At 42.8% G+C, this 25,924-nt stretch overlaps 1 protein-coding gene across 1 annotated transcript in view; it reads left to right on the plus strand.

The window, feature by feature from the left end:
- The first annotated feature begins 2,874 nt into the window (after positions 1 to 2,874).
- The window catches only part of LOC119522153, a 32,399-nt gene continuing 9,349 nt past the window's right edge, over positions 2,875 to 25,924 (plus strand). Inside the window, exons 1-6 of the mRNA XM_037820810.1 lie at positions 2,875 to 2,936; positions 13,830 to 14,124; positions 14,306 to 14,470; positions 16,667 to 16,753; positions 22,623 to 22,737; positions 23,012 to 23,200. Of these exons, the coding sequence (XP_037676738.1) occupies positions 2,875 to 2,936; positions 13,830 to 14,124; positions 14,306 to 14,470; positions 16,667 to 16,753; positions 22,623 to 22,737; positions 23,012 to 23,019 (732 nt within the window). The 3' untranslated portion in view covers positions 23,020 to 23,200. The remainder of the gene's footprint in view (positions 2,937 to 13,829; positions 14,125 to 14,305; positions 14,471 to 16,666; positions 16,754 to 22,622; positions 22,738 to 23,011; positions 23,201 to 25,924) is intronic.

A 25,924-nucleotide genomic window follows, 5' to 3' on the forward strand; every position in this document is an offset into this window, starting at 1 on the left:
TAGTTTTGGCAGAAGCATGTCATGTGGGAAGGCAAACCCATATCCAGAGTTTGTGTCTATTCCAGTAAGAACAAATCGCTGCCCCTTCCATGATGGAGGTGGTCCAATGTAATCAACCTGCCACCAGGTAGCAGGCTGATCACCTCGGGGAATGGTGCCATATCAGGGACTGAGTGTAGGTCTCTGCTGCTAGCAGATTGGGCACTCAGCAGTGACTGTGGACAGGTTGGCCTTGGTGAGTGGAAGTCCATGTTGCTGAGCCCATGCATAACTTCCATCCCTACCACCATGACCACTTTGTCCATGTGCCCATTGGGCAATGAGAGGAGTTGCTGGGAAGGGAGGCTGATTGGTATCCACCAAATGGGTCACCTTATCCACTTGATTAAAATCTTCTTCTGCTGAAGTCACCCTCTGGTGAGCATTCACATGGGACATATATATCTTCATGTTTTTTGCCCACTCAGAGAGATCAATCCACATACCTCTTCCCCAGACTTCTTTATCACCAATTTTCCAATCATGTTCCCTCCAAGTCCCTGACCATACAGCCAAACCATTAGCATCAATCCATGAATTAGTACAAAATGCACCTCTGGCCAGTTCTCCTTCCAAGCAAAGTGAACAACCAGGTGCACTGCTCAAAGTTCTGCCTACTGGGAGGATTTCCCCTCACCACTGTCCTTCAGGGATATCCCAGAAAGGGGCTGCAGTGCTGCAGCTGTCCACTTTTGGGTGCTGCCTGCATATCACGCAAAACCATCTGTAAACCAGGCCTGAGTTTTCTCTTCCTTAGTCAAATGATTGTAAGGAACTACCCAAGACGTCATAGCTGTGGGCTGGGATAGAGAAGGTAAGGTGCAGGAGTGGGGGCCATGGGCATTTGGGCCACTTCCTCATGTAACTTACTTGTGCCTTCAGGACCCACTCGAGCTCTATTTCATATATACCATTTCCATTTTATGATGGAGTGCTGCTGTGCACACCCAAATTTATGGCTTGGCAGGTCAGACAACATCCAGCTCATGATAGGTAACTCAGGTTTCACGGTAACTTGGTGGCCCATGGTTAAGCATTCTGTCTCTACTAAGGCCCAATAGCAGGCCAAAAGCTGTTTCTCAAATGGACAGTAGTTATCTGCAGAGGATGGTAAGGCTTTACTCCAAAATCCTAATGGCTTGCATTGTAATTCTCCTATAGGAGCCTGCCAAAGGCCCCAAACAGCATCTCTATTTGCCACTGACACTTCCATCACCACTGGATCAGCTGGATCATATGATCCAAGTGGCAGAGCAGCTTGCCCAGCAGCCTGGACCTGTCGCAGAGCCTCATCTGGTTCCAGTCCACACTCAAAACTAGAAGCTTTTCTGAATGGGCCAGTGTAGCACACCCAAATGAGAAATATATTGTCTCCAAAATTCAAAGAGGCCAACTAAGCATTGTGCCTATTTTTTAGTTGTAGGTGGGGCCAGATGCAACAGCTTATCCTTCACCTTAGAAGGGATATCTCAACATGCCACACACCACTGGACACCTAGAAATTTTACTGAGGTGTAATGCCCCCGTATTTTTGTTGGACTTGTCTCCCATCCTTTGCCACACAAATACCTTACCAACAAATCTAGAGTAGTTGCTACTTCTTGCTCACTATATCCAATCAGCATGATATCATCAATATAATGGACCAGTGTGATGTCTTGTGGGAGGGAGAAACAACAAAGATCCCTGCAGACAATGTTATGACATAGGGCTGGAGAGTTGATATAACCCTGAGTAGCACAGTGAATGTATACTGCTGGTCTTGCCAGCTGAATGTAAACTGTTTCTGGTAGTCCTTACTAACAGCTATTGAGAAAAAAGCATTTGCCAGATGAATAGCTGCATACCAGATACCAGGGGATGTGCTGATTTGCTCAAGCAATGATATCACATCTGGAATAGCACCTGCAATTGGAGTCACCACCTGGTTAAGTTTACGATAATTCACTGTCATCCTCCAAGACCCATCTGTTTTCTCCATGGGCCAAATAAGAGAGTTGAATGGGGATGTGGTGGGAATCACCACCCCTACAACCTTCAAGTCCTTAAGAGTGGCATTAATTATTGCAATCCCCCCAGGAATCCAGTATTGCTTCTGGTTTACTATTTTGCTAGGCAGGGGCAGTTCTAGCAGCTTCCACTTGGCCTTTCCCACCATAATAGCCCTCAATCCACATGTCAGGGAACCAATGTGAGGATTTTACCAGTTACTGAGTATGTCTATTCCAATTATGCATTCTGGAACTGGGGAAATAATCACAGAATGGGTCCAGAGACCTACTGGACCCATTGTGAGACGGACCTGAGCTAAGACTCCATCAATCACCTGACCTCCATAAGCCCCAGCTCTGACTGGGGGACCAGAGTGACACTTTGGGTCTCCTGGAATGAATGTCACTTCTGAACCAGTGTCTAATAATCCCCCAAATATCTGATCATTTCCTTTTCCCCAATGCACAGTTACCTGGTAAAAGGCCATAGGTCCCCCTGGGGAAGGCTGGGAGGAAGATTAACAGTATAAATTTTTGGCAGTGTGACAGGGTCCTTCCCCAAGGGTACCTGGCCTTCCCCTCATTCAAGGGGCTCTGGATCTGTAAACTGTTCTCAAGTCTGGGAATTGATTAAGGGGCCGTGACTCTCTGTTTTGTAATTCAAGGTAGACTTTTGTGCACTTGACCTAGAATTCTTCTGCTTATACAGCTCAAACAAGAATTTAATAGACTGCCCATCTATTTTACTCCTAGGTACTCCATGATCTACTAGCCAATGTCAAAAGTCTCTGCAAATCAGATAATTTCAACTGCTGCCTTGAGCCTATTTTTCATTAGGGTAGCCATGCCTACCTTGTCTTTGACGATTAACTGCTGCCACGTGGCTTCTGCCAACTCGGGATCCAAGTATCCCCATTGTGATTAAGGATTCCAGCTCACTGATAGCACTTCCCGCAGTAATATCTGACCTACAGAGAAGGGTGACTACAGAGCTCTTCAGAGATGACGGAGCTAGTCTCACAAATTTATTCCTCACGGTCCTGGTAAAAGATGTGTCCTCTGGACATTCCAGGGGTGTGTGAGCAGGTCCTCCATGATAAAGCCACTCTAACATTCCAATCTCTCTAAGCCTTTGAATCCCCTCCTCTATATTATACCAGGGCAGTTCTGGCATTTCAACCTCTAGTAATGCCGGCCACCTTTTGATCCATGTTTCAGCCAACCACCCAAATAAACTGTTAACGCCCTTTCTAACCCCTCGAGCTACAACATTGAATGCAGAATCTCTGCTGAGTGGGACCATATCAGTAAATTCAGTCGGATCCAACTTTATATGCCTTCCACCATTTTCCCACACCCTTAATATCCGTTTCCACACACATGCCCCTGATTTCTGTCTGCATAAGTTGGAAAACTCTTATAGTTCTTTTGGAGTATAGCGTACTTCCTCATGCATCACACTTTGTACCTCACCCTTCGGGGCCTGTTGGGACTTTATTCTAGTTATAGGTCTTGAAGCAAAGACTGGTGGTGGAGTGGGTCATGAAAAGAATTAGATGTATCCCTCAAGCCATTTACCTCAGGACATTCTGTTGCAGTTTTACCTCCTGAAACAGGATTAATCTCTGCAGGCAGAGGAGTGAGGGCTGCTTCCTCAGGGGAGGTGATTACAGGATAAGCAGGCACTGAAGTGTTGATCTCTTTAGGTGACGGCTGCATGGCAGGCTCCTTAGGGCAGACTGAATGTGGAGAAGCTGTTTCCTCAGGGCAGACTGGAGGTGAGGGGCTGTTTCCTCAGGACAAACCACTACAGGTATATGTAACAAAGACTCAGCAGAATCCAGGATTCCAATGTCCTCACTGCCATTATTATCAATCCATATGTCCCCATCCCAAGTTTCGGGATCCCATTCTTTTCCAATCAATGCCTTTACTTTAACAGCAGACACCCTGTGAGGTTGCAATTTTAGTTTACGTTGCAAATCTGCTACTCGCACAATGAGACTCTGGGTCTGGTTTTCAGAAATCTCAAGTCTGCGGCCACAGAAAATAAGATTTTCTTTCAGGGCACACATAGAAACCTTTACATCTGTCCTACGGTGCTTAAGTTTCAAATTTCAAACCTTTAGCTCATCCCTTTCTCTTATAACTTTATCCAGCGCATCTAAGAGTTACCAGTCAACATCATTATACCTCTTAACTCTGAAAAACTCTGTTAAGGTGTCAAAAACACTGTCACCCAGAGCCTTGCTTCATACAAGAGTATGATTAGGAGAATCAAACGGTGATATTTTGCATATCTCTATTACCAACTCACACCATGGACTGTTAGTGCCATCTTGATTATTGGAATGGAGTCATTAGTGCCTTTGAATCTAATCAGAGTAGAAAACCAATTGTAAAAGCCCACTTCAAGATTCTGTTTCTCAAGAACCACTCCCAGTACCAAGTTGTAATAGTTAGGGTTCTCTAGGGAAACAGAATCAACAAGAGATATCTATAAATATAAGATTTTATAAAAGTGTCTCACATAACTGTGGGTATGCATGAGTCCAAACTCTGTAAGACAGGCAGCAAACTGGCAACTCCAATGAAGATGTTCGATGAACTCCTCAGGCAGTGAACTGGCAACTTCAATAAACAGGTTTGATGAACTCCTCAGGAAATGAACTGGCAACTTCAATGAACTCTTCAGGAAATGCTTCGCTGGTTAGCCAAAGAAGAAGTGAAGGTCCTCTACCTGTCTCACTTAAAAGTCTTCAACTGATTGGATTAAATCCAGCTGATTGCATTCTCTCATTGTGAAAGACATGCCCTTTGTTGATGTAATCAGTCACAGCTACAGCCAACTGACTGATGATTTAATAAACCAGCCTTCTGGTTTATTATCCAGACACAAATGTCCTTGCAGTAATGGTTAGGCCAGTGCTTACTTGACCAGACACCTGGGTACCACCACCTGGCCAAGTTGACACATGAACCTAACCATCACACCAGGTAAAGATGCTACAAGAAAGGAAACCTACATGCCAATCTCCTTCATGAATATAGATGCAAAATTTGTCAACAAAATACTTGCAAATTGAATCCAAAGACACACTGAAAAAAACATACACCATGACCACGTAGGGTTAATTCCAGGCATGCAAGGATGGTTCAACATAAGAAAATCAATGTAATACAACACATTAACAAATCAAAAGGGAAAAATCAAATGATCATCTCAATAGATGCTGAAAAAGCATTCAACAAAATCCATCATCTTTTTTTTTATAAAAGCACTTCAAAAGGTAGGAATTGAAGGAAACTTCCTCAATATGATTAAGGGCATATATGAAAAACCCACAGCCAGCATAGTACTCAGTGGCAAAGTAGCAGGGTACAAGATTAATGCAAATAAGTCAGTAATGTTCCTATACACTAGTAATGTTCCTATACACCAGAAATGACCTAACTGAAGAGACACTGAAAAGAAAAAAGATTCGATTCTCAGTAGCAACTAAAAAAATCAAGTACCTAGGAATAAACTTAACCAAGGATGTAAAAGACCTAAACATAGAAAATTATATAACTTTACTTAAAGAAGGAGAAGGGGACCTAAAGAGATGGAAAAATATTCTGTGTTCATGGATAGGAAGGTTAAATGTCGTTAAGATGTCAATTCCACCCAAACTCATCTACAGATTCAATGCAATTCCAATCAAAATTCCAACAACCTACTTTGCAGACTTCGAAAAGCTAGTCATCAAATTTATTTGGAAGGGAAAGAGGCCTCAAATTGCTAAAAACATTTAAAAAAAGAAAAACAGTGAGGCAGGACTTACACTTTCTGACTTTGACACTTACTATAAAGCCACAGTAGTCAAAACAGCATGATCTTGGCAGAACAATAGACATATCAAACAATGGAATAGAATTGAGAATTCAGAGATAGACTCCCAGATCTACGGTCAACTGATCTTTGATAAGGCCTCCAAACCCACTGATCTGGGACATAACAGTCTCTTCAAAAAATGGGTCTTGGAGTGATAGAGAGGAGTGGAAGCTAGTCAGTCCCCCTGGAACAACGCATAAACAACCAGGAATAACTAGTAAATAATCAAGAATAACTGTGGGGGGACAAAAATGACCGTCCACTCATCATACACCAACCTGAATTGGGAGGAATGCCTGAGATCGCAGCATAAAATCTGTAAGTAAAAACTGCGGATCCAAGCCGGGCGCCCCCTCCCCCCACGGCCTGAGCTGCAAAGCCTTGTGGTGCTAGAGAGTAGCCTTCTCTGAGCAAATGAATACCGCTCAGCTGAGTTCCAACTGGGGTTTTAATTAACAAGCGTGGACTGCTTGATACAGGTTACAAATCCCCAACAAGCAGACAAAGGCTTTGGGTGACGACTGACCTTGGAGAGCTGGAGGGTGGCGGTGGACTGGCCCTGAAGGGGGCTTTCTGTCCCTGTTTTGGCTCAGTGGAGAAAGCCTTAGCCATTTTCAGTTCCTAGTGCTCTGATCCAGACAAGGGTGGAGATAGCACAGGCAGAGAGAGATCATTCAAATGCTAATAACCTCTCCCTAGGGGGTCTATCTTCCCTAAGAGGACAAAGGTGGGGCCCGGCTCTACTACCCACCTTCCATTCAAAACCAGACCCCAGAGCCTGGGGGAAAACAGCCATGGGCCACACCTCCTTACACCAGTCTGGAATTACAGGCTGACAGGCGCCACCTGCTGGGCAGAAAAGCACAGTCACCTGAGGCCTCACAGGGCGTACCAATTTTCTAAGACACACCCTCAAGGAAACTGCATACTGAATAGTTCTTTCTTCTGGGACCGAAGCCCATTTTGGCCTGGGAAAACCTGACTGTGGTAACCAAGGAAACCATGCCTAGACAACAGAAACCTACAACCTACACTAAGAAAAATGAAGTTATGGCCCAGTCAAAGGAACAAACTTACACTTCAACTGAGATACAGGAATTGAAACAACTAATACTAAGTCAATTCAAAAAGTTTAGGGAAGATATGGCAAAAGAGCTGAACCGTATAATGAAAACACTGCGTACATAAAGTAGAAATTGAAAGTTCGAAAAACCAACTGGCAGAATCTATGGAAATGAAAGGCACAACATAAGAGATGAAAGACACAATGGAAACATACAACAGCAGATCTCAAGAAGCAGAAGAAAACACTCAGGAACTGCAAAACAAGGCAACTGAAAGCCTACACACAAAAGAATAGATAGAGAAAAGAATGGAAAAATACGAGCAAAATCTCCGGGAACTTAAGGACAAAATGGAAAGCAAGAATGTATGTGTCATTGGTGTCCCAGAAGGAGAAGAGAAGGGAAAAGGGACAGAAGCAATAATAGAGGTAATAATCAATGAAAATTTCCCATCTCTTATGAAAGACATAAAATTACAGATCCAAGAAGCACAGCATACCCCAAACAGAATAGATCTGAATAAACCTACACCAAGACACTTAATAATCAGATTATCAAATGTCAAAGACAAAGAGAGAATCCTGAAAGTAGCAAGAGAAAAGTGATCCATCACATACAAAGGAAGCTTGATAAGACTATGCGTGGATTTCTCAATAGAAACCATGGAGGCAAGAAGGAAGTGTGGTGATATATTTAAGATACTGAAACAGAAAAATCACCAACCAAGAATCCTATATCCAGCAAAACTGTCCTTCAAATATGAGGGAGAGCTTAAAATATTCTCTGACAAACAGACAATGACAGAGTTTGTGAACAAGATACCTGCTCTACAGGAAACACTAAAGGAAGCACTGCAGACAGAAAGGAAAAGACAGGAGTGAGAGGTTTGGAAAACAACTTTGGGAGATAGTAGCACAGCAATGTAAGTACACCGAACAAAGATGACTGTGAGTATGGCTGAAAGAGGAAGGTTGGGACCACGTGGGACACCAGAACAAAAGACGAAGGATAAAGACTGGGACTGTGTAACTCAGGGAAACCTAGGGTGCGCAACAATTGTAATAAAAGGTACTGATATGTTTTTACATGAGTAGAACAAATGAATGTCAACATTGCAAGGTGTTAAAAATAGGGTGAGTGTGCCGGTTTGAATGTATTATTTCCCCCAAATGTCATTATCTTTGGTGTAGTCTTGTGTGGGCAGACCTATCAGTGTTGGTTAGATTGAAATTCTTTGAGTGTTTCCATGGAGATGCGCCCCACCCAACTGTGGGTGATGACTCTGGTTGGATAATTTCCATGGAGGTGTTGGCCCGCCCATTGGGTGGGTCTGAATTAAATTACTGGAGAACTATATAAAATCAGACAGAATGAGCGAGCTTGCTACAGCCAAGAGGGACACTTTGAAGAAAGTACAGGGAGCTGCAGATGAGAGACAGTTTGAAAATGGCTGCTGAAAGCAGACTCATGCTCTGGAGAAGCTAAGAGAGGACAAATATCCCAAGTGCAACTAAGAGTGACATTTTTGAGGAACTGCAGCCTAGAGAGGACCGTCCTGGGAGAAAGCCATTTTGAAACCAGAACTTTGGAGCAGACGCCAACCAGGTGCCTTCCCAGCTAACAGGTTTTCCGGACACCATTGGCCATCCTCCAGTGAAGGTACCCGATTGCTGATGTGTTACCTTGGAAACTTTATGGCCTTAAGACTGTAACTGTATAACCAAATAAACCCCCTTTTATAAAAGCCAATCCATCTCTGGTGTTTTGCATTCTGGCAGCATTAGCAAACTAGAACAGTGGGATTGGGGGGAAAATACAATCAATGCAAACTAGAGACTATAATTAATGGAAACATGTATTATGCTTCCTTTAATATAACAAAGGCAATATACCAAAGCTAAATGCATACGGGGGTGGGTAGGGGAAGGGTATGGGACTCCTGGCATTGGTGATGTTTTCTGACTCTTTATTCTACTTTTAGGTTAATGCTATCTTTCCTTTTGTTTCTTTCTAGCTGTCATGTTTTGTTTTCTTGTTTTTTCTCTCTCTCTTTTCTTTTTCTTTTGTCTCTCTGCCTTCTTTGACTCTTTCTCCTTCTTTGTGGAAGAAATGGAGATGTCCTTATATAGAGAGTGGCAATGGAGCTGAATAGATAAATATGTGACTATACAGGGAACCAATGATTGTTTACTTAGGATGAAATGTATGGTGTGTGAACAAAACTGTCTTAAAAACAAGGGGTTGATGAAGAAACCTTGAGGGCACTATATTGAGTGAAATAAGACAAACACATAAAGGCAAATATTGCAGGTTCTCACTGATATGAAGTAATTAAAATATGTAAACTCATAGACATGTAATATAAAAGTTACCAGGATACAGAATGAGGCTAAAGAATGGGGAGTGGCTGCTTATTATGAGCAGAATGTTCAACTAGGGTGAACTTAAACATTTGGAAATGGACAGGGGTGATGGTAGCATGTTGTGAGAATAATAGTGCTGAAAGGTGTGTGAAGGTGGTGGAAAGGGTAAGCTCTGAGTCATGTGTGTCACCAGAAGGAAAGTTGGAGGTTAAAAGATGGGAACATATAAAACAGTGAATCTTGTCGTGGACAATGTCTGTGATTAGCTATAGAAATATTAGAAATCCCTCTCACAGACTAGAACAAATGTATGACACTATAACTAGAAGCTAATAATAGAGAGGCATATAGGAAAAAAATATATACCTATTGCAAACTATATACTACAGTTAATAGCATTTTAACATTCTTTTATCAACAGTAACAAATGTACTATACCAAAACTATGAATCAATAATGAAGGGGGGGTGGTAAGGGGTATGGGAGAATTTGAGTTTCCTTTTTTTGTCTTTATTTCTTTTCTGGAGTAATGAAAATGTCCTCAAAATTGAAAAATAATTAACTGTGGTGATGGATGCACAGCTGTTTGATGGTACCATGGGCAACTGATTGTATACTTTGGATCTTTGGATAGTTGTATGGTATGTGAACAATCTCTCTCTCTCTCTCTCTCTCTCTCTCTCTCTATATATATATATATATATATATATATATATATATGTATATGTATATATGTATATGTGTATATATATATATATGTATATGTATGTATATATATAAAAATGGGGCTGGGAGAGCTGGATATTCATCTCCAAAAGAATGAAAAAGAACCCTTACCTCTCACCCTACACAAAAATTAACTCAAAGTGTGTCTAAGACCTCAATATAAGAGACAGTACCATAAAACTCCTAGAAGATAATTTGGGGAAACATCTTCAAGACCTTGCTTTAGGAAGTTGCTTCTTAGACCTTACACCCAAAGCACAAGCAACGAAAGAAAAACATAGATAAATGGGAACTCCTCAAATTTAAAAGCTTCTGTACCTCAAAGGAATTTGTCAAAAAGGTGAAGAGGCAGCCAACTCAATGGGACAAGAATACTTAGAAACCATGTATCTGATAAAAGACTGATATTTTGCATAGATAAAGAAATCCTACAACTCAATAACAATAGTACAAACAACCCAATTATAAAATGGGCAAAAGATATGAAAAGACATTTCTCTGAAGAGGAAATACAAATGGCCAAAAAACACATGAAAAACGTTCATCTTCACTAGCTGTTAGGGACATGCAAATTAAGACCACAATGTGATATCATCTTACATGAATTAGAATGGCTTCCATTAAACAAACGGGAAACTGCAAATGTTTGAGAGGATGTGGAGAAATTGGAACTCTTTTTCATTGCTGATGGGACTGTTTAATGGTACAGCCACCCTGGAGGACAGTCTGGCAGTTCCTTAGAAAACTAGATATTGAGTTACCCTTCAATCAGCAATTTCACTTCTCAGTATTGTAGAGTGTAGGGGATCTAGAGACAGACAGCAACTAGTGAAGAGGGAACGATAATCTAATAAGAACAGATAAGCTATTGAGGGTAATCTTAATGTTACAGGAATGCTCAGGAATGATTATGGTTTGTAAATTTTCTTGGGTATGGTTGGAACATATTGGAAGCAATGTAGTTAATTTAGGTTATTTGTTTTTCTCCTTCCTTTGTTTTGTTTTGTTTGAAGTTTTTTTTTCAATTTTTTGATAAAGTTAAAAAAAGTAGCAAACCAATAAAAAAAAGAAAGAAAAAAATAAACGATACTGAGAACTCGAACATACATATCTCCAGACAACCAGATCCACCAATTTTATTTAAATGATAGGTAACATTTATTAAATACTATATGCTGAGGACATTAATTTCACATGCTTCAGTTTATGGAGTACCTTAAAGGTGAGGGGGACTTATAAAGAGGCTTATGCTGGTTTGAATCTGCTATGTGCCCCATAGAAGACTATGTTCTTTTAATCCACTCTTTTAGGGGCAGATGTATTGTGGGTGGGATCTTTTGATTACGTAGTTTCCACAGAGATGTAACCCACCCAACTGTGGGTGGAACCTTTTGATTAGATTATATCTATGGAGGTGTGACCCTGCCTGTTCACAGTTGTTCTTAATTAGTTTACTGGAATCCTTAAGAGAGCTCAGGGAGAGAGAGAGAGAGAGAGTACAGAGCTGACAGACCCAAATGCTTGGAGAAGCAGAAGAAAGACGTTTGGAGATACTAAGCTAAGAGATGATGCCCAGAGTTTGCCCCAGGAGAAGCTAAGAGAGAAGCTGACAGAGACATTTTAGAGAGAAGCTAAGATATGTAATCCAGAGTTTGCCCCTGGGAGAAGCCAGCAAGAACCTACAGGAGCTGAGACAGAAGCCCAGAGACATTTTGGAGAAAACCACTGAAACTAGAAGCTAAACCCATAAGACAGGGTTCAGGCAGATGCAGACATGTGCCTTCCCACGTGACAGAGGAACCCCATATGCCATCAGCCTTTCTTCAAAAAAGGTGACTACCTCTTGATGCATTAATTTTGACATTTTCATGGCCTTAGAAGTGTAAATTTGCAACTTAATAAATCCCCGTCGAAAAAGCCAATCCATTTCTGGTATATTGCATTTCCGCAGCTTTAGCAAACCGAAATAGGGTTCAATGCAAGGAGTAACATAAAGAGATTAGGGTTTTAGGAAAAGGCTTCTGCTGGCTTCTGGGAGGACGATTTAAAGAGGAACAACAATGGCATCTGACCGGTTAAAATAGTCCATGCAAGAGATTTTGCATGGTGATAGTAGGAAGATAGGAGAGAGGAGGTGCCTGATAAAAGAAGTATGTAGGAGTTTAAATCAACAGCACTTGGATATGGAATGATTGATTAGATTACATTCATCCATTTATTCAATACATTTGTATTGAGTATCTAGTACTTGTCAGACAGCGTTCTTGACATTGGGTAGCCAAGAGGTAAACCAGTTGAAAAGACTCTGATGCCATGGGGCTTACCTTCCAGCAGGGGTAGGAAAACACAAACATACAAAGACAGGTTAGACAAGAGTACAGGCCCACAAACCTTTAGGCACAATTCTGCAATAACAAAAGTTCTGAAAATCACAAGGTTGTTTTACATACTTTGGAGTACAAATTCATTTGGTGACAGAACCTGACCTAAAGTAACCTGAGGTTATTGATAGTCTTTGTTCACATTTATTTTGAATTTCATACCTTTCATTTTAGAAATCTTAATGTTTAGCTATAGCTGATGGTTCAGACCTTTCTCCATAGTTAAGCAATGTAAAGTATATGCACTATACATCCTTAATAAAATTGAAAAAAAATTTAAATTCCAAAAGACATCTGGCTCCAAGGGTTGGAAAAAGGATTATGGACTTTTAAGTGCTATGTAGACATTAAATATGTGACAGGATATGGGACCTTCAGTGCCTGGCTGCTCCCTCTCTGGCTTTCTCTCTCTGTCTGAACTTCATTCTGCTTATAAGGATTAAGACCCATCCTGACTGGGTTGGGTCACACCTTAACTGAAGTCACCTCATCAAAAGATCCCACTTATGATGCATTCACACCCACAGGAATGGTCCTACTTATGATGCATTCACACCCACAGGAATGGATTCAGTTTAAGAATATGTTTTCTGGGATGCATAGCTTCAAACCACCATAGGGCTGAAAACGTAGACCAAGATTTATGGCCTGAAGAATTGGATTGGGAGAAAGTGGGAAGACAGAGCAGATTTCTGGTGTGCTCAAGATTCTAATGGGATGCTGGTTGACAAATGTTCTAGGATGACCAGAGACCTGGGTCTTAAATGACAGTCTCTGGCTGAAGTCCAATCTGCAGTGTGTGATCTGGGCTTTGGGGCTTAAAATAGGTTAGACACAGGCAGAAGAGAGTAGCAAAGTCTGAGGTGATGAAAGATGATTTTAGTTCTACGTTGATGCCTCCTGGGTTCATGCTTCCCAGCAGCTCGGTCTCAGACTGTCTGTTTCCTAGTATCTATGTCTTAGTGACTCTCCACCTCCCTACCTCTGTGATCGTGTCTTGACAGTTCTGTTTTTCTCCATCTCTGCTTCAACCTATTTCTCTCCACATACCTGTCTGTATACAGGAATCTCCATCTTTGGCCCTCCATGTCTGTGTTCCAGAATCCATTTCTCTCTCGCTTCTTCTGCACGTATTATAATTGTCCCTTTCTCCAACGAGGACTATTCCTCAATGCCCAGCACACAGTCGCATATGTTTACACTTGACTCTCTGCTATGTTTATACCTAAATGGAGGCCTTTTCTGAGGAGAAAGGGACTCACTCCCACTCTCAAGCGCCCCGAGGGGCTGGCAGTCTGCCAAAAGGCCACATAGGAAGTAGGGCGGAGCCTGTGGTGGTTTTGCGCCTCTGCTACCGTCTTCTTTCCCCAGGCGAAGTAACTCAAGGACAGTCCTAAGGTCCCAAGGCAGCAGACACAGGTCCCAACCTCTCCCACGCCGGAAGGCCCGCCTCCTGGGCCCCGCCCCACGGCTCCCCTCCGCCCCGCCCACCATCCTTTGGCCAATCAGCGAGCGCTCGCGCAGACCCGGCTGTGGAGAAGTTCCGCGCAAGATGGCTGCTGGGTGTCGGAGTGTGAAGGTAGACCAGCGTTCGTCCCTGCAGCTTCCCCGGCTGGGACGTCGCGGCCGTGCCACTCAGGGGGAAAAAGCGGCGCTGGGAGGAAGGGTGATGCTCATCTAGGCCTGGTAGTGTGGCGATTGGGCTCGGGAGGTGAAGGTCAACACGCGGATGCACGCATGGTCCCATCGGTGAGGGGAGGAGGCACACTTAGGTCATACCGCAGGGGTGACTAGAAGCGTGAAGGAGCACTTGGAAGGGTGGGAGTGGTCCGGACAGTGAAGCAGCTAACCGTGTCCGTCTTCGCAGGGCTTGGTAGCGCTGATAACCGGAGGAGCCTCGGGCCTAGGTCTGGCCACAGCGGAGCGACTGGTGAGGCAGGGGGCGGCTGCTGTGCTTCTGGACCTGCCCAGCTCGGATGGGGAGGCCCAGGCCAAGAAGTTAGGGAGCAGCTGCACCTTCGCCCCCGCCGACGTAAGTGGGGTAACCTTGCCTCTTCCCAGCCTGGGAACCCATGGGCACCCCCTTGCATACGGATGCCGTTTATGTGGGTGGTGGGCCCATCTCTTTGTCCCTTTGGGCCCAGGTCTCCAAGCAATGTGGGGTCACCTGTGGTAGGAATGTCTAAAACCGGGATTCACAAGTATAGGGGTGAGAATTGGACATATCGGAATCCCCTGGAGGGTGTACCTGTAGTTTGAAAATGTGTATCTGTGTCCTTTAGTTTATATTTAGAAAGTTGAAAAACTTGTTTTCTTGAAACTAACTACAGAAAGTAGAGGTTGGTGAAATCATCTTAGCAGGTAGGGATACAGAAAAGCTAGTTTATATCTGTAATTCTCAAAACAGAGTTGTGTTAGTGCTCTGATCCACAGCACTGGAGAATCTCCGGGGTTATGTGAATTTATCAAAAGAGGCTGTGGATTTGAAGAGGGTTTTGAAACACTGCTCTAGAGGACCTAACATTTTCACCTTAGCCTTACTCTCCTTAAGTTCCAACACAACCTTCTCTTGGCCCCTCTCTTACTTAAGCTTTTCTGACCCAAGTTTTGGTCCTACCCCACCCTCCACCCAGGTTCATTGATGAGAGGGAGTGTGTGTGCTGGGAGATGCAATACCTTCACCCTTTGAAGCCAGTTCAGCTTGCTGGAGGGCCTCCCACCCTGAACGAGAGCATTTGGGTGCCGACCTCAGTCAACTCTGAGTCTCAGGAGTTGGAGGTGACACTACCCTTCTCAATCTCAGGGAAAGCCCACTGCATGGCATTTTAGTGACCCATAAGGTTGGGAAGGAGTGGAATGGGCAAGGAACGTCTCTGCCCTCAGGAAGCCCTTACACTGGGAGGCTGGGATGGGGAGATAGTACACTGTTCTCAAGTCATCCTCAGTGTGGAGGTTGGGTAAGGGGCATCTTTTACTCTAAGGGAGCCCTTAGGTGAGGGGAAGAGTCCTCAGACTGATGAGAGAGAGGGGTTGTGAGGGGAAGGATGTGGCTAAGGTTCCCCCAGGACTTTGCTCAGGGGTGGGTGGAGGGGACCCAGTACACTGGATGGGTCAGGCCATACCTGGGCTTTGTTGACATTGGCCATGGCAGACATCATGAGCATGTGACAGGACTCCTCCATCTTGGCCAGGTGGGTAGCCCACATGTCCATGTCTGGGTGCAGCTGGTCACTGAGGATATCTACACAAAGAAATATGGGCTGGGCATTACACTAGCATGCTCCATTTCTGGTTCTCTCATTCAGCCATTTGTTCAAGTTTTTTGTATGTACATGTGTGTTTGTGCATGTATTTATGTTTGAGAGGGTGGGGTAGCATCTTGAGTTGTAGGTATGTGGAAGGGCTACTCTCTGGGGCCAGGAATAACCAAAGTGGCATCAAAAAGAATTTCTCAAGTTCCTTATTGAAAGATACCTCCCATGGATCTGGGTCCCAGTACCAGGTCTGCTGCCTCTGACCTGTGTGACCTGTGTAAATGATTTCATCTCTGTGTGCTTATATGCTGGGCTCTGAGGATACCACTTGATCGGATCCTGTCCTTAGGGAGCTCTCAGTCTAGTGTGGGAGCAGATCAAAGCTACACAAACATACCACAATGTGTTAAGGGCATTGACAAAACTGTGTGCACAGTGCATTATGAGTGCATTGGGTGATGGGCAAGATGAAGACTTCCAGGAGGAGGCGATCCTTGAAATACAGTCTGAATACAGGCAAAAGAAGCAAAGTTTATTCTGGGCTGAGAGCACAGCATGATCAAAGGTACTCAAACTTTTTCCATTCCAGCCACATTGGTCTTGTTCCTAGAACTTGCCAGACTCCTCCTGCCTCAGGGATTTGTAATACAAACAGAGGCTTATGTTGTCCTGCCTCCTTCAGGTCTTTGCTCAAATGTTATCTTCTAAATGAGGCCTTCCTCCTTTCTAGATTTATTTTTCTTCCTAGGATATACCACCGTCTATTTTACTGTATATTTTTACTTAATTTTGTTTATCTCCTGTCTCCCTGTTCAATGGAAGGGAATCTTTATGAGTGCTAGATTTTTGTCTGCTTTGTTCACTGCCATGCCCCAGCCTCTAGATCAGAGCCTGGCACAGTAGGCGCTTAATAAATACTTATCAAATGAATGAAGGAAATCAATAAACAGCATTATATGTATCTTAAACAACAGGTTGTCTACTGTAGTTGGAGCATAAAATTCAAGTGGCTGGAGAACTCTGCAGGGGCCAGACCAAGCACCAGAAACTTGACCTTGAAGGTGAGGGGAAACAGGGAAAGATTTTAACCGAGAACGCCACATGGTTAGATTTGCATTTTAAAAAGCTCCTTCTGGTGGCCAGTTTGGAGGACAGTCAGGCTGGGGGAAGACAGGGGAGGTAGGAAAGCTACCTTGGAGGCTATTGCAGTAGTCCAGTTGAGAGGGCTCAAACCAGGCCACTGATAAGATGGAGGGGAATTATATAGGAGGTTACATCAGTAGTACTTGTTGGATTGGATGAGAGAGTAAGAAAGTGGGAAGACTCAGGGATGCTTCCCAGAATTCTGGCTGGAATTGACTGGGTGGATTGTGTGGCCACCATAAGAAGTAGAGAATATAGAATGAAGAACAGGTTTAGAGGGCAGTGATGAGTTCTGTTTAGGACATGTTGAATTGGAGGTAGTTAGCAGGCATCTGGATGTTTGATTCTGCAGGAGACAGTGCTTAGCAGCACAGAGGTGGTGGCATGGTTGGTGCACGCAGAATGAGGGCTGAAGGCACCTGAAGTGCGTATGTAGGGTAGAGAGAGCAGTGTGCCAGGGACAGTCTCAAGAAGGAAGGATCAGAGGGAAAAGGAGCTCACAAAGGGCAGACAGAGAAGGAATGGTCAGAGGCCTACAGGCAGAATGTGGTGTCATGGGAGCCAAGGGAATAAAGAGTTTCAAGAAGGAAGATGTGATCAGAGTCAAATTCAGCAAGAAAGGTCTGGTCAAGGAAGAAAGACTAAAATGAGCATTTTGTGCCTGATGACATGAAGAGCATTGATGATTTTAGGAAGAGTAGTTTCAGTGAAGTTGTGTGGGTAGAAAACGAGATCTATGGCTATAAAGGAAAGCAGATGTCTCACAGCATCCAGAGGAATCATAGGTTTGAGGGAGGCTTTTGTCTTTTAAGAAGGGTCAGCCTGAAGCATGTTCACAGCCTGCACAAAAGGGGCCAATTGAAGGGGAAATGTAAAAAACGCAGGGAGAGGATACCTGGTGGGCATAGCCCATGGCATGACAGGGAAGAATGGGGTCAAGAGTATAGGTTGAAGGCTTGGCTTTTCTCTTAGTGATGTATGGTTCTTTGCCTACCTCCCTGAAACACATCAGATGCAAAGCAGAATACTATGGCCCATCTCTCTTTCTCCTAGGTAAATGGAGTTGATATTTGGTTATATCAAACTAGGATAAAATAACAGGGCTCTCAGAGTGTGTTTAATATCCTTGGAAGATTTTATTATCCATATTTGTCCACTCTTTATTTCATGTATCTTTCTTACTGGTAAACAGAGAGAAAAGTCTGAACTCACTTTCCTATAAATATCCTTTTCATAAATGTCAAATATACCTTTTATAAGCAGTGTGTTCTGAATCATTCGTAGTAAGTAGTAGTATTTGGCATTTGATTTATTTGCTGTACTTATGCTTCAAGTGTGGTAAGAGCATGTCTTTATACAATGGTAAGTTCCTAACTTTAGTCTGGCATATCCAATCATAATGGTTTCCATTGTCAGAATTGAATGTCAGCTCCATGGACTGTATTATAGAAAATTGTTTTGCACTGAAGAAAATGAAGATTTGGAGACTATGAGTACTTTGTAGTTAATTAGAAAATGCCTTTGCAATTGACATTGGTGCTGCTTTGAGTGTTTCTGTAAAGGAATTAGGAGGAGGTATGGAAATAGGGAAAACTTCCTTATAATGGTAGCAGGGTTTTTTTGTTTTGGTTTTGTTTTTTTGTTTGTTTGTTACAGTTTAGAGTGTCTAGAGAGAATGTTTTGTCTACTAGAGCTTAGATACTTCCCCACCCCCAACCCCTTGCTGAAGCAATTTAGGATTTTTGCATATTAACTTTGTATCATGTGACCTTGCTAAATTCACTTAATAGTTCATAGTTTTATTGATTTCTTACACTTTTCTCCATAATCTGGCCATCTGCAAATAGACAGTTGTACATCTTTCTGTATGAATCTTTATGCCTTTCATTTCTTTTTTTTTTTTTTTTCTTACTGCATTTGCAAAGATTTCCAGTACCATGCTGAATAGAAGTGGTGAGAGTGGGCCTCTTAGCTTTGTTCCTGAACTTAGAGAGAAAAGCATTTAATATTTCACTATTAAACGTGAGGTTAGCAGAATGTTTTGTTTTGATCCCTTTTATCAGATTGCAGAAGTTCTCATATTTTATAGCGTATCCCCCATCACATGGAGAAGCTCTCTCCCAAGGTTAGATACAGGTGGCAGATCTCATGACAGTAGTCCTTTGGTGTGATCAAAAAAAGATTTGTTAGTCAAACGGGTTGGGGAATTCCCAAGGTGAGTGGCGGGGGAGGTTGACTGTCTCTGAGAGAAAGCCCAGAATCCAGAGAAGTAAGTTACATGTGTTTTTTTTAAGGGGGAAGTTTAAAAGAGAGAGCAAGAGGACACATGCCCTTGTTGGGGGGGCGGTTGAGGGTGGGGGGCTGGGACAGTTTGGAGACCACTTAGAAAAGAAGAAGCAAGGACTCACTATGACAAGGATTTAATAATAGAGGGGTATATGGGAAAAAATGTACCTATTCCATACTATGGACTATAGTTAACAGTAATATTTTGATACTCTTTCATCAACAGTTACAAATGTACTGTACCAATACTATGGGTCAATAATGGGGGAGTGGATAAGAGGTGTGGGAGGGTTTGGGTTTTCTTTTTTCTTTTTATTTCTTTTCTGGAGCAGTGAAAATGTTCTAAAATTCATCATGGGGTTGTATGCTGTCTTAGTTTGCTAATGCTGCAGAATGCAAAACACCAGAGATGGATTGGCTTTTATAAAACGGGGATTTATTTCGCTACACAGTTACAGTCTTAAGGCCACAAAGCGTCCAAGGCAACACATCAGCAATCGGGTACCCTCACCGGAGGATGGCCAATGGCCTCCGGAAAACCTCTGTTAGCTAGGAAGGCAGCTGGCATCTGCTCCAAAGCTCCGGCCTCAAAACGGCTTTCTCCCAGGACGTTCCTCTCCAGCAAGCTTGCTTCTCTTCAAAACATCACTCCCAGCTGCACTCCGTCCAGTCTCTTTGAGTCAGCATGTTTTATATGGCCCCACTGATCAAGGCCCACCCTGAATGGGTGGGGTCACACCTCCATAGGAGTATCCCACCGAAGTCACCACCCAGAGCTGGGTGGGGCACATTCCAAGCAAATCTAACCAGCACCAAAACGTCTGTCCCACAAGACCACAAAGATAATGGCATTTGGGGGACACAATACATTCAGACCGGCACATTCCACCCCCTGGACCCCAAAATGACAATATCTTTCCAAATACAAAATACATTCATTCCACCACAATATCACAAAAAAACTTAAATCATTTCAGTAACAAAAGTTAAGTACAAAATCCCATCAAAATCAATTACAGGCGTGGTGGGTCCTAAGGCAAAATTCTCCTTTAGCCTTGGATCTGTGGACTTAGAACAAGTTATATGCTTCCAATATACAAAGGAGGGACATTCATAGGATAAACATTCCCATTGCCATAAGGAGAAACAGTAAGGAAAACAGGGTTAACAGGACCAAAACAGTTCTTAAAACCTGCAGGACAAATTCCATTAGATTTCAAAGTCCGAGAGTCATTTACAGAACAATGTTGCATCCTTGGGGCTTGAGAGAGTGGGAGCCTAACCCTTCCCAAGGGCCTTTTCTGCAGCCCGTTCCTCTCCAAACACTTAGGTGAGTGCTCCAACATTTCCACACATTGGGGAGACCACCTTCTCGGCTCCACCCTCCTCAAACCTCGGGGCAGCTCCCGGATTCCCTTCCATCTCCGGGGCACATGCTCAACCCCTTCAGAACAGTGTGGTGGCAGCCAGGCTCTCCCCAATTCCCTGGAAATGTGCTCCAACCTCTTTGGGACCTGAGGTGGCAAAACTCTTCCAGAGCATCGAGGCGGAAAGCCCGCCCTCGACCTCCAGGGCAAACTCACCCTTTCCATGCATGTGGGCTGCTCCGCTCTCCCAGCCCGAGACCTCCTGACTCCAGACCTCAACCTCCATGGCTCTGTCTTTGAAGAGATTTTTCCTTTAATTTTTTCCTTGTCTGTCTCCTCCAGTCCAGACCGGCAATGGCTCTGTCTATAAAGATCTCGCAAAAATTCTGTTGGCTTTGCATGAAGCATGCAGGGGTCAAAGCCATCAGACAATAGGACTTTCCACAAATCCTTTCTGCTTAACTCCTTTTCCAATCTTGGCTTGTACTGAAATGGCGGCTGGCTTCCATGTTTGGTTATGTCCTCACGTTGGGCTGTAGCTTCTGGGATTCCACCCCCTGGAAGCTCGTAATTTTCTAAGCCATCAGCTTCTGGTTTCTTTGAACCCAAGAGTTCAGTTCTAAGTTTATCTCTCTCCACTCGCATTTTACTATAAGCTGTAAGGAGAAGCCAGGGTATATCCTCCACAGATAGTCTGGAGATCTCCTCAGCTAAGTATTCCAGGTTGTCACTTTTAAATTCTTCCTTCCATCTGACACCAGGACTCACTTTTGCCAAATTTTGTGCCACTTTAAAACAAGGATCACCTTTCTTCCAGTTTGCAACAACACATTCATCATTTCTACTCAAGTCCTCATCAGAAGTATCTTTAGAGTCCATATTTCCACAAACAGTCTCTTTAAAGCAGTTTTGGCCTTTTCTATCAAGCTCCTCACAATTCTTCCAGAATCTTCCCCTTATCCACTTAAAAAGCCGTTCCAACATGTTTGGTATTTGCAGACTCAGCAGCAAAAGCACCCCACTTCTCTGGTACCAAAATCTGTTCTAGTTTGCTAATGCTGCAGAATGCAAAACACCAGAGATGGATTGGCTTTTATAAAACGGGGATTTATTTCGCTACACAGTTACAGTCTTAAGGCCACAAAGCGTCCAAGGCAACACATCAGCAATCGGGTACCCTCACCGGAGGATGGCCAATGGCCTCCGGAAAACCTCTGTTAGCTAGGAAGGCAGCTGGCATCTGCTCCAAAGCTCCGGCCTCAAAACGGCTTTCTCCCAGGACGTTCCTCTCCAGCAAGCTTGCTTCTCTTCAAAACATCACTCCCAGCTGCACTCCGTCCAGTCTCTTTGAGTCAGCATGTTTTATATGGCCCCACTGATCAAGGCCCACCCTGAATGGGTGGGGTCACACCTCCATAGGAGTATCCCACCGAAGTCACCACCCAGAGCTGGGTGGGGCACATTCCAAGCAAATCTAACCAGCACCAAAACGTCTGTCCCACAAGACCACAAAGATAATGGCATTTGGGGGACACAATACATTCAGACCGGCACATATGCACAACTATATGATGATACTGTGAGCCAGTGATTTTATACTTCGGATGGTTTGAATGGTGTATGAATATGTCTCAACAAAACTGCATTTAAAAAAAAGGAATCGAGGACTTCCATGACAACTAGGTTTTTGGCAGCAAAGAATTAATAAAATATACAGAAACCTCTGGCAAGGCTAATTTTGGAGAAAAGTTACCCACCAAACCAAGAGTGAGAATCTCAGGTTTAGTCAAAATATACCAAATTTAACTCAAGAAAAGAATAATATAGTTTATATTAACAACTGAGAATGAAATTAGAGTCATTGTTAAAGAATTACCTCTCCGACAGTCGAGATCTATTTTTTAGCAATTTCTTTCACATTTAAAAGATAACTCAGATTCTACATAACTTTTCTAGAACATTATAAAGAAAACTTGTATAAATTGTTTTGTTTATATAAAGCTGGTTCTGAGATCTAAGAGCACATGCATATCAAAAAACAGACATCTCGCATTCATATACAAAAATCTTAAATGCTAGGAAATAGAATTCTCCAGTGTGTTAATATATGATGTTTAATTTGAGTTTGTTACAGAGCTATAAAACTCCAGCAGGGCATCCATGTTGCCAGCATCAGGGGCACCGTTCATATTGTAGTCTACGTGAGTGGTACTCCATGGGTCGTGCCGTGCCTGCAACAGTCTTCCAAGGTAAGTAGCTGTCGGTAAAGTCTGTTCATATCATCTCATTTGAAGATGTCAGCATTAGCTACTTAGAAGGTCTCCTAAGAGAGGATCATATCGGTATAGTTCCTTCCCCCCCACCCCCACCCCCACCCCCACCCCACCACCTAAATTTAGGAAGTTGTGGATATATAAAGAGTAGCAAGCACCAGAGGTAGCTCTTTCTTGGGACTCTTCAGGACAATGATCCAGGTAAGTGTTGGCTGTACATGTTCTTACTGCTCCCCTCTTCTGTCTGTAGATGGGTAACAAGATGGCACAGCTGGAAGTACAGATGCTTCTACCCAGGGTTTGTTGGAAGGAATTGGGCTAGATGGTGATAACGTTGGCTCCCATGGAGACAGATGAACCTACTGCTTCAGATTCTACAAATTCAAAATCACACCAGCCATGGCTGCCAGAATCAAGCAGATCAAGCCTTTGGTGTCAGGTGAATGATTCTCGTTTTTCTATTTCATTTTCTGGTTTCCAGGACCTCAGCCAGTTCTCAAACATAAAATGGGTTGTTAAGGTTGTATTTTTCACTGAAGGAAATTTTAAACCTTCGTGACTCATTTTCACATGTACTTTGTTGAGGGCCTACTATGTGACAGGCATGATACTAGCTGCTAGGGTACAGAGATAAGAATCCCTTCCTGAAAACCCTGTTTACTCTTCCTGTCTTTAATTGCACCCCTCCTACTTTCTGTCCAATTATTGCAAATAGCTTCTGTTCCTGCCTTTCCACTGAAATGTCTCACCAAGGTACCTTATACCTGCTTATTGCTAAGTTCATTGGTTACTTTTCACTCCTCTTCTGACTTGGCTTGTCTGCAGCATAATATACTTGACCCAGCACCTCATTCTAGAAAAACTCTTTCTTTGGCTTTTGTGGAATTAAGCTCTCCTGATACCTGTCTGGTTACTCCACCCAGTCTCCTCTTCCTTTCCCTGTCCCTTAAATAGATAATTCTTTTGATTCTGTCTGAGGCCCTTCTGCCTTTTTCAATGAAGCTGGCAGGTGGCATGGCATGATTTGTGTTTTAGTCAAGTCACTTTGGCAGCTCTATGGAAACTATATTGGCAGGATACATGAATACATTATAGATATGCACTGATCTGTCTTTGCTGTCTTTTGCCCCTTAATGTGACATCAATGTTTTGGGGAACGTATTTTGAGTGTTCCTCAAATATATTCCACTTTCTGACACCCTGATGTAGAGGAAAGTGCGATATAGCCCCTGGGAATCCGGGGGCCTACCCAAAAGCAAGCAAAAAATGGCCTTTGATGTTTCCTTTTGTTATCTTAAATTGCCATGAATTTCACATTCGATTCTAATTTGTTTAATTCTACTTCATTTGTTTTCATTTGAAAGTCTAAGCACTACCCCCACATGGAAGTAAAAGGAACCAAGGAAATAACCCCTTGGTTTGCTATACTTCTTTGACTAATAGGACCTTGGAGCATTTGCAGGGTTTCTGTGTGAGCCCAGCTCATGTTTTTTGTTGTTGTTGTTGTTACTTAGGAATATAAATGCAGTTCATGCTTTTGATGTGTGTTTTTCTGTGGTTACTGGCTTGTTGTTTTCCTCTCCTGTCCTTGCTGACACCTGAACCAGTTTGTTTTGTGTTCTCCTGAAAGCAGTGATGAAAAAGACAGTGCAAACCTAATGTTTGGATGCATTTTTTCTGTGGTTGACTTCAAATCATTAGGTTTTCAGAGTGTGGACATATTAAACCTCCATTCAGTCAATGTGAATATCAGTAGCCTGTGACTTGTTTCTTTCTATGTTGTATTCCTCAGAGCTTACTGAATTTTGAGGATGACATGTGACATGAGCTTCAGTAGCGCCTCTTTTCACAGTGGGTTCATATATGCATGTATTTTCTTAGGAGACATACTTTGTTTCAGACCTAGCCTTTCTTGTTTCTGGATCATGATGAAATAATATTTATTGAACTGTGGCAGCATTTTTTAAATAATTTTAAGAGTAATAAAGATTCATGGTAGAAAAGTACAGAAAAGTACAGTATAAAATCTCAGAAACATGGAGAAATATTTTCTTACCTTTTTTCTGTGCATTTCCTTTTATGTATCTTAAATTTGTATTCTTTTTTGTTAAATATATTGAAAAACATCCTACCAAGGTGAAAATTTGTAAGGCCTACAATCTGGCAAGTACACTTGTAAAATTTTTATGTTCTTCCAGTCAGTCTTTTTTCTTTTAGGACTATATATTTAATGTTGTGATCAAATGATAGTTAGTGTATATGATCTTTTCTGGTCTAAGTGATAAAAATTTTGCCACTTTTAAAGTTCTCCATAGGCATCTCAAATAACTCTATAATATAGTTGATGTATCATTTACTTAAGGTGTGTGTATTTCCCTATTGCTTTGTATGAAAGCAGTTTCAGTTTATACCCCTCTAATAATGTGAGCGCTCATGTTGTTTGTCTTTCACATTGGTTATATATTGACTGCCAACACACTTCTCTGTCTCCTACATTCAGAAGGGGCGTCTGTTCCCCGGTGGAATCTCCTCCCTTTTGGGTTATCATATATAGAGACTAATCCAAGTGTTTCCTAGGTGTTGTATGGAAGAAAGTCATGTGGTCAGTCATAAAAATGTGTTAGCAATGATGTGTCTTGTAATGAAACCATTCTGGGAATACTGTTACAGCCCTATTCTGACTTCTAGGTTCCAGCTTCTTCCAGATTAAGTCGAGTACTTGCTGAGCTATTTGGACTCCTTGTTAAACTTTGTGTGGGGTCTCCTGTCTGCCCGAGTAGGAACCATCATGCTGCCAGCACTGCCACAGACCAACACCTGCCGCTCGATCAACAGCCTCAGCCCTCACTAAGCTCCTCACAAAGTGCTTTTCTTGGCATCCCCCTTCATATACACCTACTCTCCACTTCAGGACTGCAAAGTTGCCACAGGAAGAACCTGATTGGTTCTTTCTCTACCTAAATTGAGTGTGTGCCACTGAAGTCCTTTGTTTATTCTAGATGTGCACCCCAAATAAAGTTTAAGGTACTTGTTTTGGCAGTACCTAGTCTAGAACATAGAGCTTTTTAAAAGCATTTGTAATCAAACTGCATTTCAAAAACCATTTATTCTTTACTAGATCTAAGGTAGGTGGCAGGTATAACCTTTTTTGCCTTTGAAATTT

Source organism: Choloepus didactylus, chromosome X, assembly GCF_015220235.1.
Source record: "Choloepus didactylus isolate mChoDid1 chromosome X, mChoDid1.pri, whole genome shotgun sequence".
NCBI lineage: Eukaryota > Metazoa > Chordata > Mammalia > Pilosa > Megalonychidae > Choloepus > Choloepus didactylus.